Source organism: Anarrhichthys ocellatus, unplaced genomic scaffold (genome assembly GCF_004355925.1).
Source record: "Anarrhichthys ocellatus isolate YVR2014 unplaced genomic scaffold, GSC_Weel_1.0 scaffold252, whole genome shotgun sequence".
Lineage (NCBI taxonomy): Eukaryota > Metazoa > Chordata > Actinopteri > Perciformes > Anarhichadidae > Anarrhichthys > Anarrhichthys ocellatus.
Genome location: NW_022280281.1, coordinates 35,256 through 53,296, shown reverse-complemented (window position 1 = coordinate 53,296; position 18,041 = coordinate 35,256). Strand labels below are relative to the sequence as shown.

Here is an 18,041-nt window from a genome sequence, read left to right as displayed (position 1 = left end):
AAAAAAAACATGAAATCAGAGGATATTTATTTATTTTTATTCATCAAATATTAAATTTTGTCATTGCGTTTTGACAAAAACAAGCAAATAGATGATTTGAAATTACCTCTCATCTTGTGAGGAAAGAGCCAAGACGTTCAAATCACGGAGTCGATAATATAAAATAAATACCGACATTTGTATATCATATTTTTTTTGTCGTTGTCATGGTGCAAAGTGGTGTCCCATTCCTATTTCAACCCCTTATAGTCCCTCACACTTGGGCCTACAATCTCCCAGCCCGTCAGCCACGCCTTCCCGCGGGCCGCGGCCCGGAGCCGACTATTGAGAGAACTCGGAAGCAACACCGGCGTGCCTCATTTGAAGAGGCGAGTGTGGGGAGCTGTACATGTTACACATGAGAGGGCAGAGGTATGTCATTTAATCTATACCAGGTGATGGCCAGACAGCAGAAGCTGGTGTGGGGGCTGAACCAAAGTAAACAAAGCACAGGTCAGTGCTTTGTTTATATCAACTATATAAACACGTTAACGGGGTATAACGGTGAGGTTTTGGAGCGCATCTCACTTCCTACTGTTAAACCCTCCCCCTCCGGTCATCTGGCCAATAGCAGCAGCTCATACTGAAATCCTTCTTTGCCGCTAAAACTAAACTCGCTCCAACTCCTTCCCTGTCAAGCTGTCTCTATGTATGTGTCAATGAAAGTATCAGGAAATAAGTAAGTTGTATTTCGACATTCGTCATTATATTGCTTTTGCGTGTTGTTTAGGTCGGTGTGTGTCATCTTTGACGTGGGTTGCAGCCACAGTTAGCGCTATGGAAGCGAAGAAACTGTACACTTTTTCAGTTAAGTTAACGTTCATTTATGAGATATCAGATGCCGTTCAATTAATTTCCAGCTGTAAGGACAAGAACGATAATGTCACCTGTTTAACATTTGATCCGGGTACTTTCTTTCCAGATTACCAACGTTATATTATGAACTTCCAATTTAATGTTGACTTGCTTATTGACAAGCATATGCAGATCTTATTACATAATTCGATGGCATTTATACTTGCTTGAGGTTTTGTGCTAAATTCGGCGGTCATATCTTCCCCAAACAGGTCTCAATTTCCATTTTAAATAGTGTTTGGTGTTAGCTAGCTTTAGCAATCTATTGTGTTTTGGTGGATGAATACAGCGGGATTAACCGATAAAGCGTTCATCCTGACAGTGGGAATTAGATATTTTGGGTGCACTGCGCATCAAAGGGTGCTTAATATAACGCTGCGGTCTTAAGTGGTGAAATGGTTAGCGTGGTATTTCCGTTCTACGAGAAGTAACGTTACAGCAAGTGTCCGTATTCATGATTACTTCAGATTGTAACGCTGTGGTAAGTACAACAGGATTCCATCTCCATTAGAGAGATGTATTCTCTGTGATGCTGTAGTCCTACGTAGTCGCTGACATTAAGCAGAAACAAAGGATCAAGTAGTTCTTTGTGAACCCTGTTTTTTGACATGGAAGCTGTTGGTCACACAGGATGGAGTCACTGCACCTAGAGGCGCACATGTCCGAGGATGAGCTCACAGCGCACAGCATGAAATCATCTTCTCACCAACTCCAACTCAGCTAATGGCTCAGATTAGAAGTTTTTGGTGATATAAGAAATATACTAAATGAAAATGAGGAATAGATACAGAAATGTACGCAGCTTTTTAAAATATATAATTGTGTTTACAGATATTGCTTATCTAAACTGGCAGCAGAAGATATTGATATATTGTATATCGTAGCATGCAATGCCATAATACAAAAATTCGACAACCGGTTCCATTTATGTATTTGGACAACAGATTTTGCCTTTAAATGTGACAAATCAATTGTCAAACCTAGTTTCTTTTCACTAACAGGATAACATGCAATGAACCACAACGTCTCCGGGTTGATTCCAGCTGGGGACTTTAGCTGCATGTCATTCTTCATCTCTCTCCCTCTAAATTTCCTGTCACCTCTCCACTGTGTCAATCTAATGAAAAAGGTATAAGTTGCCCTAAAATAATCAAAAAGAGACAAAGCCATAAGATGAGATTGCCTTAGCAGAGAGTCACACATCTGAAGGCCTGGACAACACAGTCGCATGAGGGCCTGGATGGCAAGCATGCAAAAACAAGAAATCCAGTGTCAACATTGTTAGCATGTGTGGAAATGGAACTCCTGTATGTAGGTGTTGTTGTGGATATACCTTTTTCTCACCTAAAGTGTAAGCAGTTGTTTTTATCAGTATTTTCCTGATTGTTTTACAGCTGCAGAATCAGCGTGGCTCATATCAGCAGCTGGAAATGGGAATCTCTGGCCTGCTGCAGTTCATCAAAGATGCTGCAGAGCCCATCAATGTGAAGAAATACAAAGGCCAGACCGTGGCTGTGGACACGTACTGTTGGCTGCATAAAGGAGCATTTTCATGTGCTGAGAAACTTGCAAAAGGAGAACCAACTGACCAGTAAGCATTTGTATTATTCTAAAAAATGAAAATGTGTTCACAAATCTGTTAATATTTTGTAATTGTCAGTGGGGTTCTGCCTATTTCTCGACAATGTCCACTTATTGCGGTGGGGTCCAAGCATATAGTTGTTGATATGTTTCAATGGCACTCATAGCCCCTGTTCTTCTATTCAGATGTTTACAAAAAAACCTTTCTTTTTCAAAACTAAAATATAATTTGGCAACAAAATATGTTAAACATACTATACAGGCACGATAGCCACAGTAAACAGGTTAAGCACGGTCAAAGACTAGTGTGCTCTCAAGGCTTCACAGCTTGAACCACATGATCCAACCAGCACAGGCAGCAAGTCATATCTTTGAACCAATCAGCTGACTGCAGTTGTTTATGGCCCTAATTAAGCATACTGCAATGAAACCAGGTAACTGCTTATCCTGACCAGATCAAATACAGCAAAATAGAAAATGTTTACAACTATTTATCTATTGTGTCAATGCCACTAACAGTAATCTGGCAGTGAGGTTTGAATGTCCAGAACTGATATTGGCATTTTGATTTTTTTCAATCCTAGGTATGTGTGGTACTGCATGAAATTTGTGGAAATGCTGTTGGGCTTCAGTGTCAAACCAATTCTGGTATTTGATGGACGCAATCTGCCTTCAAAAAAAGAAGTGGAGAGGGCTCGCAGAGAGTGAGTATTTACCTTTATTGTGCATGAATGTATAGATGCGCGACACATACCTTTCATGGACAGCATGCTATACGGCGTACTATGCACCATAGAAAGTGTATGGCTTGACCAGATAGCTGGAGCTAACAGCTAATTATCCACAGTGTGCAAACCGCTTTTCCTCTCTACATAATGAACATATTCTCCTCAAGTTGATCTCTTCATAAGCTGTCAGTCATTGTCCTTTGTTTTCGACCCTGTGTGCACTGATGACGTTACTTGGAAACCGGCACAATAGACCAGCAGATAAAATGCATAAATCTCATTGGTTGGTACATCTGAAACCAATTGAGTGTGTTTTTATCAAGTTGATGGAGTGATTGTTCAGTGGTTGAAGATGTTTTCCCTTTTATCTGAATGTCCTCTGGACTCTGAAGATAACAGACAGTTATTCATCATAACCTTAATAGCTTCTACCCGGGAGACGCTGGTTCTTCAGGCAAAATAAAGCAGCAGCAATAGTTCAGTCAGAAACAAAACACGGCTAGTTGGCAGCACTGTTAACACATCAGAGAGAATTCCACCGCTTTTTCAACAAAGTGAGGGAATTAAACTGTAATTGTTTCCATATAATGTGATGCCATTTTTTACATGGTACTTACAAAGCAAGTAAGAAACATTGAATTGTAAAACAGAGCTCAGCTCAGACTACAGACATGGTACGCTTTATGCTATGGTGGCCATTTTCTATAAAGAGAGGGAAGCACTGCATACCCTCTATTGGGAGGAGCTTCACCACTGGATCACATTAGTGCTGATACTGTTGGTTGATTGATTATTACTCAATCAACAGAAATTTCTTTTGTAGTTGTTTTACAATTTTAAGTCATTCATCAAGCAAAAACCGCTGAACAATATCCGGTTCCAACATCTCAACTAAGGATTTGCTGCCTTTCTCTGTTTTCTATCATTGTAAACCAAAGATCTTTGGGTTCTGGACTGCTGGTCGGACACACCAAAGAATTTGAAGATGTTGCCTTGGACTCTGGGAAACTGATGGACATGTTTTACTTTCAGAGAGCAAACCATTATAGGATTGATCTAAAAAAAATAATTGAGAGATTCATCAAATAAATCTCATTCATATCGGAGGGGATGAGTAACTACAAAGTGGCCTTTTGTGGACTGAGCTTATCTGGTTGAAAACTAATGAATACCGAGGCCAAAGCTGGGGAAAGGATATACAGTCGCAGATCACTCACACAGAAACGAACCCTGCAGAGAAACTTGTATGAAGAAAGAAACCATTTGTGACCATAACAGACACTGAAGCTGCATTGTCATCTGAGAAGAACTGAATGCACACGATGATCCAGTGTTTTTCATACCTGGTAACAAACATGCTCAGACAAAGCTTGGCCTGTTGGAAGGACTGCATTCCTAAACAGCAACAGAGCAACATTGTCATGTGTGAAGTTGCAGAGAGGAATGTACAGACCAGGTGGGACCAGACAGCCCCTCCACAAATAAATACATGTTTCATTAATTTACTTTTCAGGCGTAGAGAAGGCAACCTTCAGAAAGGCCGACAGCTACTACGTGAAGGCAAGCTGTCGGAGGCCAGAGACTGTTTTACCCGCTGTGTTAACATCACCCCGGCCATGGCTCATAACCTTATTAAGGTGAGGACTCACTATCTCCTGCCAGGCTGAAGTCAATGGTATGCGTGCCTTTTAGTCAAGAAGACCCAGAATCCACTCTCATTTTTTCAGTCAAACGACAGCACTTTTTATTTTTTATTTGAACTGCATCATTTTACACAGAGCAACAGAGAGCAACAGCATGGCTGTAAACTTAACAAACTGAGTGTTGATGACCAAACAACAAAGCTCACTGTGATTGAAACGAAGGGCAGCACGCCTCATTTCTGCTCCAATGTTCTCAGCTTCGGGGCTGAGTGTCAGTGAAGTCAGCTACGCTACTTTTGAACCAGACCTAGTAGAGGCCCTCTACAGTTTCTCTTCCAGGTTGCATGTCAACCCTGCCAACATCAGAAAGGCTATGACAATATTTCATTTGGCCATTTAGACCCCACTGTTGCGTGCTTTGCTTTCTTTGTTTCTCTGAAATGTTCTTTTATTCTTAGTGGTTACATCCAGTGATGTTGGTGTCGTTGTGCAGAAAATGTTTTTTGTGTTGTTTTTTTTTAAACCAGGCTGCCAGGGCGAGAGGAGTGGACTGTGTTGTGGCTCCATATGAAGCTGATGCTCAGTTAGCGTACCTCACTAAATGTGGTTTGGCCCAGGCTGTCATCACAGAAGACTCTGACCTGCTGGCATTCGGATGCAAAAAGGTACGGAGTACTAAATCCAGGGAATCCATTTCCAGCTCCATGGAGAAAACCATTCTTTGTACGGGGATAGTTCTCATAGTAGAGTGTTGACGATTTGACACAAGTGTGATTTATTTGGTTCTTTGAAACTGATTTAAAATCCATCTGTAGCCGTTGCCTTAGAAACAAGTCCTTAAGCCTAAATCTGCAAAAGTGCATGCTTATTGACAGTCAGCTGGACCGTGACCCAGATGTGTTGCTGTGAAACGCATATATGAAGTAGTTTAATAAAGAAAGTGTTGATGTTGTCACTTAGCCCCTTCCATCAGTGTATGAATGGGTGAATGATGACATGTAGTGTTAAAGCGCTTTGAGTGGTCGGAAAGACTAGAAAAGCTCTATACAAGTACAGTCCATTTACCATCACCGGTAATTATCAGAATTACATTTTCACAACAAAACCTCACCTAAACATGTTAAAACTAAATCAAATTGAACTTAATAAAATACCATGAATAACAGTTTATAAGCAAAAAAGAACCAAGCAGAATGTAGTTTTAGAAACTGAGAAAAGACTCAACCCAACTGCAAGGTTCTGAATGTTAAAAGACCGATGGAGCCAGAACAGATGGCATTTCATTTGACATTTAAATAGGAATTTGTCATTTAGCTCAATTTGCTAAAATGATTGTTTATGCGATTTTAAAGCTGCTTTTAAGGTTTCATTTTCAAACAGGCTTATGATTAACTTGCTTGTCCATAGGGAGAGCCTCAGCACATTCACTCTTAATATCTAACTGTTTAACAGTGATGTGGATATATTGTGGCGCACAATGTAGATCAAAGAGCCACCAGCAACAATTCAGGAACACGTATAAAATTAGATTTGTTGACTGTTCTCAGTTTACCTACCTCATGAGACCACAATCACATGATCAGCACTCCACTCATTTTGTCTTTATTTCACAATAAGAGCACACTGCTCGCCAAGATAACTCCATCCATGATTTACAAATCAATTCTCAAACTGCTGGCAATCAACCAAATTAGTAGGATGAGAATGAACCGGATTATTTAGCCTGATATCAGCTTGTTAGTTAAGCTGCCTTTGGAGAACAGGACCCTGATGGTTCTCTGGAGAAGGGTAATGTTATTGGTCGTTGTCATCATTCAAACCAGATAAAAGTTTGCATGGGCAGAGAAAGGTATTAGTGCTTATTTTGTGTTCTTCGGTAAGAACAACAAGTAAGTTGGCTGTCCAATGAGAGAGAAAAATGACAGACTATATCAGATCAGCGTTTGCCAGTGAAACAACACTACAGTGTTGATCCTGTTTGCAGCAAACATACCTTTTAAACATAGCCTCATGTAGTAGTACTACCACTGCTCTTACATGGCCACCAACTTCTAAATCAATCGTCTTTCCCAATCATGCAGGTGATCCTCAAGATGGACAAGCAGGGCAACGGCCTGGAGATAGACCAAAGCAACATGGGTCGCTGTCGCTCTCTGGGGAACATTTTCACAGAGGAGAAGTTTCGCTACATGTGCATCCTCTCTGGATGCGACTATCTGGCCTCCCTTCATGGCATCGGCCTAGGCAAAGCCTGCAAACTGCTGCGACTGGCCAAAGACCCTGATATCCTCAAGGTGAGATGATGAAGTTGGATTATGCATTTTGCAAGGTTACTACTATTTGAAGTTGTGATTCCAGAGGTACCTGACTTTTAAGATTGATGGATCAACATAGAAGCGTATGGCGCACACCAAACCTGCTTCTGGGGAAAGTACGTTTAACTCATCTGACTAAAGTCTGGAAAACAAAAACCCTCCAGCGTCTCACAGATCAGCTCGTGGAAAAAGTGGTATCACCATTCCTAAGGGGTCCAACAGATTTAAAGTGAGACTATATAGCATAAAGATGAATTCATAAGCTAAATTATTCTATAATTGACATTAAGTACTGTCTTTGTGACTTTTGAGCATGACACTTACATTTACTAACTTTTCTAGACCTTTCAACCACATTCCAAATTGCTCAGTATGGAGATAGATCAGTTTTAAACAAGCCAGTCAGAATTCTGACTCTGCTCTACTTGTGCTACCGTTGCAGTACATTTCGATTTGAACCATTATCCCCAAATTGTTGTTTGTGGTCACAGTGTCCACTGCTCAGACTCACTTTAAAAAACTAAACAAAAAAAACAGTTTTTACTACAAACCTTTGACTTCCAAACTCATTGTGAGCTTTTGCTGCCCTGTCAGGTGATCAGAAAGATGGGCCAATATCTGAAGATGACTCTAGTCATCCCTGAGCAGTACATTGAGGGGTTTGTCCGAGCCAATAACACCTTCCTCTACCAGCTGGTGTTTGATCCTGTCAGGAGGAAGGTCGTACCTCTCAACCCGTACGCAGAGCACATCGACCCGGCCACCCTCAGCTACGCTGGACTGTATCCTCCTGCCCTGAGTCACATCGTATGTAGTGTCACCTTTTTCAACAGTGGAAACTAATTTGGTTTCATATTATTTAGAAAAGGGAAATTGTAAGTTCCTCTCCGTCACTTGCAAAGTATTTTGTCCTTGATGACATTGAATCCAGAAATCTAGGAGATGACAAAGGGTTGCAGATGGCCTTGGGAAACCTTGACATCAACACCATGGAGAGGATAGATGACTTCAGCCCAGACAAACCCATTCCACAGGTATCAGATCACAGCCAATTTTGATAATCAGGTCTCCTTTAACTAAGTGTGTTATTTAATTTAGAACAACTTTGTAAATGTCCCTTTTAGCTTTCTAAACCCCGCAGTCGCAGCTGGAACCACTCCCCAGCCCCCACTGGGCCCAGTGTCTGGAGTGGAGGCTTAAAGCCAGCAGCAGTTGCCCCGCCCCTGTCTGCTGCCTCCCCGGACAGGCTTCCCTCCACCAGGGGGAAGGAGAGAATCATCAGTCTGGTTGGTCTGAGGCTGTCCTCCAGAGAGCTGCAGGTGAAGAGACCACGAGAAGGTGAGCTATTAACATGCAGTGTTTAGATAGCTGCATGGTTTTTAACACTAATATACCCATTTTACCCTGTCAGTAAAGAAGTCGACTTCAGTGCAAAAATCTGATTGGTTGATGACGGCTGATGATCATTGCAAGTTAGGCTGTGGAACAATTTAAGGACAAGGTTTAGGTTTGAACATCTCCAGATTTCGTAGTTGGTCCCCACTGCTCATCTGTACAGGAGATGATTAGGTTTTTGATAATCTGATAATATCCAACTCTAAAGCAAGGAATCTCTGTATGTATCATTAACCGTTAACCGTCAAGATCAGTCCCTTGCATGCAGGGCTCTGTCGTTGATGTGCTTATTAACAAGCCACCCAGCTGCCCCGATAACCTGATACACAAACCGGTTAAATCCCCAGGTCACCCATCTGGGAGAGTTAGTGGCCACAATGTTATGTGTGTCGTCGTGGACAAATGCAGCCACTTTCTCAGTAAGTCTCCACTGCAATTAATTAAGTTGCCATGTTGTCAGCTGTGTGTCTGCCTGGTACACTCGGTCAGGGTTTCCCCCAGTGTGTTGCAAGTTCTGCGTAGAGAGAGTGTGACGATGAGTGAAGTTGTCAGCAACGTTAAAGCTGTGAATGTATCAGTGAAGTGTATGTTCAGTTTATTTATCGTTTAATAAAACGTTAATATAACTCAAAGCTAAATTATTGTGTCTCCCTTGCCAGCTAACTGCTGATTAAAGGGAAGGGGGTTCGCAACAACTTCGGCTCAGGCTCACTTAAGGTGGGCTGACCTTCTTAAGGTGGACCAGCTATTCTCCTTTCAGCTTTTTCATTTTAAATTTTCTTTGAACTGCTTAAATTATAGAGTAATCGGTCAAAATTCTGATCATCGGTTAATGGTTAAGCAGTAGATTTTTAACATTCCTAGTAACCAAATTCCTCTTCACTTCCCTGGAGTCAACGAGCAATGAGTGACGATAACAACCGGGAGCCAAGCAGTCAGCCAGTACCAAACGGGCACTGCACTAGTATTGATTAAAACTGGATTTTATTTAACATTGAACTGCGGTTCATTTTTTGCACTTATTATTGTTTTTATCTTACAGAACAGGTACACATAGAAACTTGACTGATTGACTAGTCTAGGCTGTTTTGTTGTGCCTTTTTGTTTAGATTTTTCCTTTTCAACTAACTTATTTGTTTTTTTTGTCCGTAGGAGTTTGAAAAATATGCTTTCAAAGATAGTTTGCAGGCATAAAGCAAAAACAAGGAAACCATGGAAAAGTTCAAAAGAAATTAAACAAAATTATATGGAAACAAATAATAAATGCATACTATAGATTCATCATAACCGCATTAAGCCGATGTTGAGTGTATTGCGGTTTAGTTTACTTTAGATTGTGGTGATAGAATTGGTTTTACAGTTTCACCCAATCCAGTCCTCCTTTTATGAAATGTAATTATCTGCAGGTAATTGGTCCTTTAGGAAACAGAGCTCTGGAATACAAATCAGAATGGATATACTAAAGCAAATAATAACAGCAGCAGTTCCTAGCTTATAACATCTGGACTGTATTTGTCTTTTTCCTCCCATAGACTCTAGTGTATCAGATCAGGATGTGCTCCAGCAGTACTCGTCCTCCAGTCACAAGCGGTCCAGGTCAGACCAGCATTCAGACAAGCCAACATTAACCAGTCCGCCTCGGCCACGCAACCGCTTCGCCACCCTGCTGCAGAGGAGGAACCAGGAAGCTGAGGAGGACAGCCAGGCCACATGCAGCAGGTGACATCACACCGAATGATCAGCTCCTTATCAGAATCATTAATTACTAATCTAGACACGTATGGTTACCATGGAGTACTTTATGGCAATTAGCAAGCTCACTAGCAGACCGCTGGCTACCTTAGCTAACTTGATAATTCCATCATGCTTTCATGCGACACTGCTTACAGAAAATTGTCACTTACTGTATCTGGCGATAGCAATGTACTTACGATGTGACAAGAGTTTGTGGATGAAGTACTAAGTTGTTTAACTAATTTGGCCAGGTTAATGGCTTATTACAGAAGTTGAGCCCAACAGCATGGCCAGCGGAACCCTTACTCCTCGCCGCTAGGAGGCTACTTTGTTGGGGCGAGAGCAGGCTGGAGCTAGCTGACTAGCCTCCTGTCCTCCTCTGGAGCTTCTGTTTGCTCTCCTGGTGAAGTAGTTTGCCAGCAGCGTTTGAGTTGGCTAATATGGTCCTGTTGGTTAATGTTAACTTAATGTTAACACTGGCTAGCAAGTTTTGTTAACGTTTTCAGAGAATTATTCTGGCTCCACCTACACTCTGCTCAAGCTGCCCTGTTTTTTTCTTGTCCTTAAACCCAGTAATGTGTTTCATCCCAGAACATATCTCTCTGAAAACATCCCTCAAGTGCCTCTGTAGCATCCTGTAACCACCACCCGACTGTCCTCTTGGTCACAGGGAGTTAAGAAGTACCCGGTCGTGATTCGATCTTCCCGGGAGGGGCGGGGCTTGGTTTAGGTCTCCTGAAATGGCAATAAAAGCATTGGGGTGTTGAGTCTTTGGTTTAGCGATGACGGAGTTGGCGGCTGATGGTGGGATGTTACCAATAACAGAGAGCATGAACTCCCTACGCAGATAAAATGGTCAGACTCTCACAGCTCAGTTCCTGATCCTGTTCCTCCAAAGTGTTGAAACCACACCATATCCATATTAACAATATGAGCTAAAATAAAGTAAAAACAAGGCAATTGAATACAACAAAATGCACAGGACGTTATACAAGCTTCTGCAACAGGCTGTCACTCGAGCAGTGCCATCTTGCACAACACTGTATGTTATCCTGATGTGGTTGTGTTTATTTCCACATGTAGATTCTTCAGCGGTTCCAGTTCAGCCAGTCTGAGCACTAAGATGTCTGCTCAGGAGGATTTACCTCAGGATGAAGAGAACAGAGCAGGGAGTCCCACTCAGGACAATTCTCCCAGCTCCCAGACCAAGGACAGTGATGGTCCAGACATTCCATCTGTGGACACCCCCAGCCCGCCTGCATCACCTAGCACCACATCCCCCAGTTCAGTCAGTCAGGGCCCAAGGCTGTTTCAGTGGTCAGGCAGCTCCTCCACGGCTGAACAATTGAAAACGCCTAAGTCCACGTCAGGCCTGTCCGCCCTGCAGCAGTTTCAGTATAAGAAGGAGAGTTTTTCCTTGTCCACAAAGACCCACAGACCCCCTGGAAACATGTCACCACCACATCTGTCCTCCACTGATGGAGAACACGTGAAAAATAATGACCTCCAAGATTCACCTCCCTCGCAGGACAGTGCCTACTTCTCCCAGTCCCAGCCTTACCTCACTTCCTGCCACAAAGAGGAAGTCCTCACCGACAGCTTCTCCTCCTCCTACCAGGAGGATGCTGCAACTGTGCGTTCCTACAAATCTCCACCGCCTTTAAAAATGTTTTTACATCCCTTGTGGTTGGGTCAGCCTTCACAGGCACATCATCATCAGAGTGTCATGGTTCATGAGTTGGTGTGCAATACTGTTTTGGTAGCATGGCTTTGTGTTCTTACATGTCTTTCATTTAATTCCTCAGGAAATTAATTCAAGCAAAGATTCTGAGCCAGAACAGATTCCCACACACTCAACAGAAGCATATCAGAAACCTGGTATGCTGAGATCAAAGGTGGGTTTGTGCCTAAGGCTACATCCATACTACATCCATACTACTCCGTTTTCTCCGTCCACACGGCGTTTCAGCATCGTTTTCTAATTGATCTCCGTTCAGACTAAAATGCCTGAAAACAAATATCACGTGACTCTTCACGTACACTGGGCATACGCGTGGTGTCGATGTAAACAGGAAGTAGATTGGTTGCTTAGTTAAACAAAATACGAGAGAGTAATAAAGTAGTCTTTAACAATGAAAGCTCGTGTTTGATACTTAAGATCTTCTCTAAAATCTTCCTCTGTGAACTCAAACAGACACAGTTCGTGGAAAGTTTTATTTTTCAGACTTAGAGCAAGACCCACATTGTTGTAACTATCTCTCGCTCTCACATCAAATTTACTTTAAAATCAACACTTACACATAAAAGTTTACGAGATTATGATCCATAAAAGTGGTCAACACACATCTCATACTCGTTTCCTCGGTGTCGTTGTCTGTTCTCACTCGTAGCTCTACTGGTGGCTTATCTGTCATACTGAATAGCATTTACTGCTTTTGTTCCTTTACATTTTATCTGCGGACTTCACAATAGATGTGGAGAACAAAATAAGCAGTAATAAGAAAAGGAAAGTCCTCCGTTTGGTATCCATCACCCTCCCTAAAGCCGCTAACCGTGACTTCAGACGTCCGCTCCGTAGGTCTGGTAATGCCGCTGGTCACGCCGCTCACTAATCGCTCCAACAACAGCTGCTTCCTCCATAATAATGCAGACTTTAACTGAACAACAGCTGCTAGTAAAGACAACAAGGTCAGCAACGCCTGTAATCAGTTCTCCATGTTAAATTAACCTGGTAGTCGATCGATAATCAATGTTGTTGTTTGTGAGCTTCCGGGTAAGGGTCAGGTGATAGGAGTGTGACGAATCGCGGCAGGACACGTCATGACTGCTAAGAACCAATCAAGTAGCGAATGTGGATGTGGGCGTCATCGTTTCTAAACTTATCCGTTTTTGACCGTCCACACGAAAACACAACCTGGAGTTTTCAAACTTATCCGTCTTCAGGAGCGTTTTCAAACTCCTCTGTTTTCGGTGCTCGAAAATGCTGACATAGCGTGGACGCTCAGTGTAAACTTAGCGAAACATATGCGTTTTCAAATGGAAACGGAGTAGTGGGGACATGGCATAAGTTATGTCTAACCTTGTGGATATTTGGTTAAATCTTAGTTTATTATTCTTCAAAGGCACTGAGTTGTCCCATAGCTTCTTTACCATTAGACAGTGGAGGAGGGTTGTGTCAGCCTGCCGTAAGGAGCTGTAAATCTCCAATGCATTTCATTAGCATGGTGTTTAATGTCCCCTGGCAGCATGGGAAATGTGCTGGTAATGAGGTTTTTCTACAGTGACAAGCTAATTAACTAATATTACCATCCAACTCATTTTCATAACCAGCAGAGCATGCCTTTCATTACGCTTTGAAAAGAGGTGAATATATGTAAGATCAAGAGGAGTCTTGAACTTACAGATATAGCCAGACCTATCTCCACAGCAGTCTGGTTTCGGGGGAAAAAACGCTATTGCATGTTTGTATATCTTTAACCAATCACAATCATCTGGGGCGGTGCTAAACACGGGATTCAGCGACGGAGCCCTTGCAAAATATAGTGTTAGTAAAAAGGGAGAACAGTGCTGGCTGACATAGGCGACCAATTGGCTTATACCCAGTGTCCCATATTAAGTCAGACTAACTATCATTTAACTAAGGAGAAGAAGTCATAGAACCATTAAAGGCTCCGGACACAGGGCTGTAAATTCTGAAAATAAAGTACATTGTAATTTCTCAATATACAGTAATTCAGTAAAGCTAAAGGCATTGTCGAGCCATGTCATCTCACATATGATATCTTTTGCTCTCAAGAAGCAGCCAGTGAGCAGGGACAACGCTCTAGAATGACGTGTGCTCCTGTTGCATTAGATGAGAAGATGATATCAATCTCATGTCTGTGTGTTAAGTACAGTATTGAAGGCAGGATGTGGTTAGCCTAGCTTAGCATAAAGACTGAACTGCAAAACAGCTAGCCTGGTTGTGTCTTAGGTTCAAATATACACCTACCAAAACCAAGGCTAACTGATTACCAACTTGTATTTCATGTCGTGTAAATGAGAGCAGGAGGGGAAAAGATGGAAGTTTACGATGTGAGAACTACCTCCCTCTTTTATTTTTCCTTTCTCTTTCTCCTCTGTGTCCCTCTCCCTCTCTCACCAATTACTAACCCAAAAAACAACATTTCTGTTTGTGTTAAGTCCGTATCAAAGGAAATGTATCATTAAATCATTACATTTCTATTTTTCTGACCTCTTTGTCAATATTGAATAGCAGACAGTAGACAAAGGCAGACTGAGGGATATGACATGCAACCAAAACGCTGCTTGTTGGTGGTCATTAGGTTGCCCTAGTTAGAGCAACTAACGTTTTATTTCACAATAATGCCACAGTTTGTTAATTTATTCTGTGGGACCACTGCAACCCCTCGTGTCTTAAAGTAGAACATTTTACACTTCTTAGGACATCCTGCATTCAAACAGAGAGATGCCCCTGCAATAATGGCGATCGAGTTAGTGTATTGATTTTATCATCTCATTGTTTATTAATTTAGGGTTTAGAAATGTAGGATTTTTGTCATAGCATTAAAAGCTTGTGTGTATTTTCCTCTATGGTTAATCTTGTGTCACATACATGGTCTTTGTCCCTCCAGGTTTCAGGTCTGTTGAAGCCAAAGTCCAGCAGCCGGGGTCAAGCAGCAAAGGTGCGAACACTGGGCCCGGCCAGGGCCAGTGGACTGAGGAGAAAGTCTGTGGGTTCTTCCTCCAATAATGAAAACACCCCTGGGGTCCAGGCCACCATCAGCAGCCTCTGGAAGAATTTCAGCTTCAAAAAGTAAAAGAGAAATTCTGTAAAGAAATATAATTATTGATAGAATACACTACACTAGTTCCAAGTTCCAATGTTATAATAATGTTAAAAGAATAACCGCTTTGTTATGCAGTTGTGAGAAGGGGTGTAAAGGTTCCCAGTCTGGGTTCAGTGTGGTACAGTGGGGAAACCACGCATGCATAAGGATCAGTTTCTTTACATTTATTTTGAATGGAGCGTAGTGCAAGTGTCAAAGACAGACACAACCCTACTGCTGGGGCTGAGGCAGCATTTTACCCACGCAGCTTTGATAAACTATCATACTATAAGAAAATAAAACTATAATATAAAGTAGAAAGTGTCACTTAGTAAAGTGCAGATTTCCACCAGGTGTATCTGCAACAACCACCACTGTATTGTGTGATTGAATGAATTCAGCCATACTCCAAAACTAGCGGCGTCGTAAAGCCTGATTCTACTTGCCCGTAGTGAAGCAGGCGTGAGGTGGGCGCTCCAAAAAATGAGTGTGTGAAGGCTCTGCAAGTTGTCTCGACGCTTGGTCGTGCACCTCCGAATTTTAGTAACTCATTGTCTGAAGATCAAAAACAAAATCTACAGCTGTGTAAATATTTTGCAGCCAAATCAAATACAGGATATTTAACCTTTTTGTTTCTTTATAATGCATTAATGCATTTAATACTTGACTTCTTTCTGTGCAGGGCTTTTATAAAGGCAATAAAGTAGTCCATAAATATGACATATGAGTTTACAGTAAATTACGATCCCTCCCTAGTATTGAGGAGGTAGGTTTATGGCGTTTGTACGCCCGCTGGCATTTCACAGAAACCTGCAACAAACTGCAGGTCTGCGTGTTCAGAGCTCGTGTGTCGGCTCGTGCTAGGGTACCAGGCGCAGGTACAAACCAAGCTTTGTGTGGGCAATCGGCTTAAAGTTGTCGTACAAGACAATCATACAATCTGGTAAAAAAACTAAATAAAGTCAGCAAGCTGTATTGAATTATGCCCATCCTACTCAGTATTGAAAAGATGTCGGCGCTCGACAGTAATTGTGCAATCACCTTAGATGCAGAGAAGGCCGACCTTCACCTGCAAGCCACATCAGAAACGCTTCAACATGCACACATAAGAGCCTTCATGTGGATTTAGAAAAGTGACTGATAAATATTTACTGAAACTGTCAAGTCTAATATTTGAGAATTTGTTGTGGTCGTGGCCTTAATGTTACATTTTATTTTTATTTATTTTTTATGTTGTCAACATGTTGGCTTTGCAATTAACTAATACCTCAGACTGTTTACATAATTTCAAGAAAATGGAATGTTTACATAATAAACAATTTTACACATAGTAGTGACAAGAGCTGTAGTCATTTATAGTAACATAGCTGGGCTGCTGATAAGGCTATGAGGTTTTCATTCTCACAAAGTATCAGAAAAAGTACTGTTGTGCCATCAGTATCAGTATTCAAGGTATCAGTACGTATCAAACATTTTCAAACCATACCCAGCCTCACCACGCTGTGTGCCCACGGAGCAGCGGCTAAGTTGCAAAGAGGTGTGTGTGTGTGTGTGTGTGTGTGTGTGTGTGTGTGTGTGTGTGTGCTGACGCGCATCACAGGCATATCCTGCGACTTGAAGCATTTCTTTAGGCTTCAAGTCTACTGAGTAAACTGCTTTCCCCCTCTGTCTCTGGCTGCAGAGAGAGGCAGCTCTTAACCTGCTCCCCCCGCCGGTTAAGAGTAATGAGTGAGGAGCTAGCGGTCAGCCATCAATCAAAGGCAGTATCAAAGAGGCAATAAAAGGTGTTTTGATAAAGTGAGCCATTGAAATTACTAGACGTCTTTGAGCATGCAGCAATAAATGAGCACCCAAAATATGTGGTTTTGAGCAGCGGTATGCGAGATTAGCCATGAACAGACACTCATGCACACACTACCTATCTCATGATCTCCCAGTGAAGATAATAAAAAAAACTGTCACGGTAGGACAGAGGAACCGTTTTAAACCTTCGACTAACTCCCACTTACAGTGGACAACAGTGTAAACTAACTGTCATGGTGACATCACGGCTGTAACACCAGTAACTTTAACCAGTGATTGTTTTAAATAGATCAGTTCTAAAACCGCATTTGTGTTTTTCAGAGATTCCCAGAAGATTAGTGCGCGTAAGAAAGGAAAGCCCATGTCTCCAGCCAAAGACAACCTGCCGGCCAACTCCTTACTCACCAGCTTCTGATGTGTATGGGAGTGAAGCTTTTAAACATATCATGTATGTTAATGATTTCTCATTAACCTGTTTTTCTTAATGTACAGTTTTAAATAAAGCAACCCTCTTCTAATGCAAATGTATCTTGTGTGTGGCGTTGAGTTTCCTAACTAGACTTAAGTTGCATGAAGTGGAGTTTCATCACATCTTGTTATCTGTTGCGTCAACACACCAGCCAAAGAATGTGTCACCTAGTTAAAAATGCACAGTGCATACTTGAGTGTTTACCCTACCCACATGCAAGCTGAGGAATGTGGCCATGAGACGTCTGGCTTCCTGCGTCTTCAGAACAATGTCCAGGATCTTGACCTGTCGGCCTGAGCGCATGCTTTATAGTGTGTGGAACAGAATATGTTCTCTCAATCTAACAATGTCAGGTTGAGTGTGTGCCTTCACGTACCTTTAGTAGTGTCATTGGAGAGAGAAACGAAGCTCACCTCCGGGCTGGTGTTGTCAGCCTACTTGCAGTTTGGATCTATGTGGACCCCCAACTACCTCTGAGTAGATCAACTTGTTTAATCTCATGCTAAACTGCTGTTGTATGACTCCTCAAAGGAAGATCTTTATTTGTGACCTCTCTACACATTCTGCATGTTGGTGAGTAAGCAGTTCCATTAAGGAGTACTTCCCTTTTCAGATTGTTTTATTTCAATCATTTTTAAAGGCCCAAAGAC

General features: G+C 42.0%; 1 protein-coding gene across 2 annotated transcripts; it reads left to right on the top strand.

Moving 5' to 3' along the window:
* The first annotated feature begins 628 nt into the window (after window positions 1-628).
* Window positions 629-17,500, top strand: exo1 (exonuclease 1). 2 transcript variants are annotated; one of them, XM_031879369.1, is made up of 14 exons: window positions 629-718; window positions 2,289-2,485; window positions 3,060-3,179; window positions 4,717-4,840; window positions 5,374-5,511; window positions 6,928-7,140; window positions 7,756-7,943; window positions 8,093-8,195; window positions 8,286-8,499; window positions 10,089-10,128; window positions 11,617-11,923; window positions 12,096-12,185; window positions 14,925-15,106; window positions 17,244-17,500. In XM_031879369.1, exons 2-14 carry the CDS (start codon window positions 2,325-2,327, stop codon window positions 17,335-17,337), a joined length of 1,974 nt encoding a protein of 657 aa, XP_031735229.1. In that variant the 5' UTR covers window positions 629-718; window positions 2,289-2,324; the 3' UTR covers window positions 17,338-17,500. The 2 variants fall into 2 exon arrangements, with proteins under 2 accessions (XP_031735229.1, XP_031735228.1); XM_031879368.1 differs by having other exon boundaries at window positions 10,089-10,275; window positions 11,374-11,923; window positions 17,244-17,499.
* Window positions 17,501-18,041: the final 541 nt, after the last annotated feature.

What these genes read in the sequence shown, in the direction of transcription:
- exo1 (XM_031879368.1), top strand. Translation starts at nt 2,325, where the DNA reads ATGGGAATCTCTGGCCTGCTGCAGTTCATCAAAGATGCTGCAGAGCCC. An exon ending in TGGCTCATAACCTTATTAAG is followed by an intron (nt 4,841 to 5,373) that starts GTGAGGACTCAC and finishes TTTTTAAACCAG; the next exon opens with GCTGCCAGGGCGAGAGGAGT. An exon ending in CTGGTATGCTGAGATCAAAG is followed by an intron (nt 12,186 to 14,924) that starts GTGGGTTTGTGC and finishes TTGTCCCTCCAG; the next exon opens with GTTTCAGGTCTGTTGAAGCC.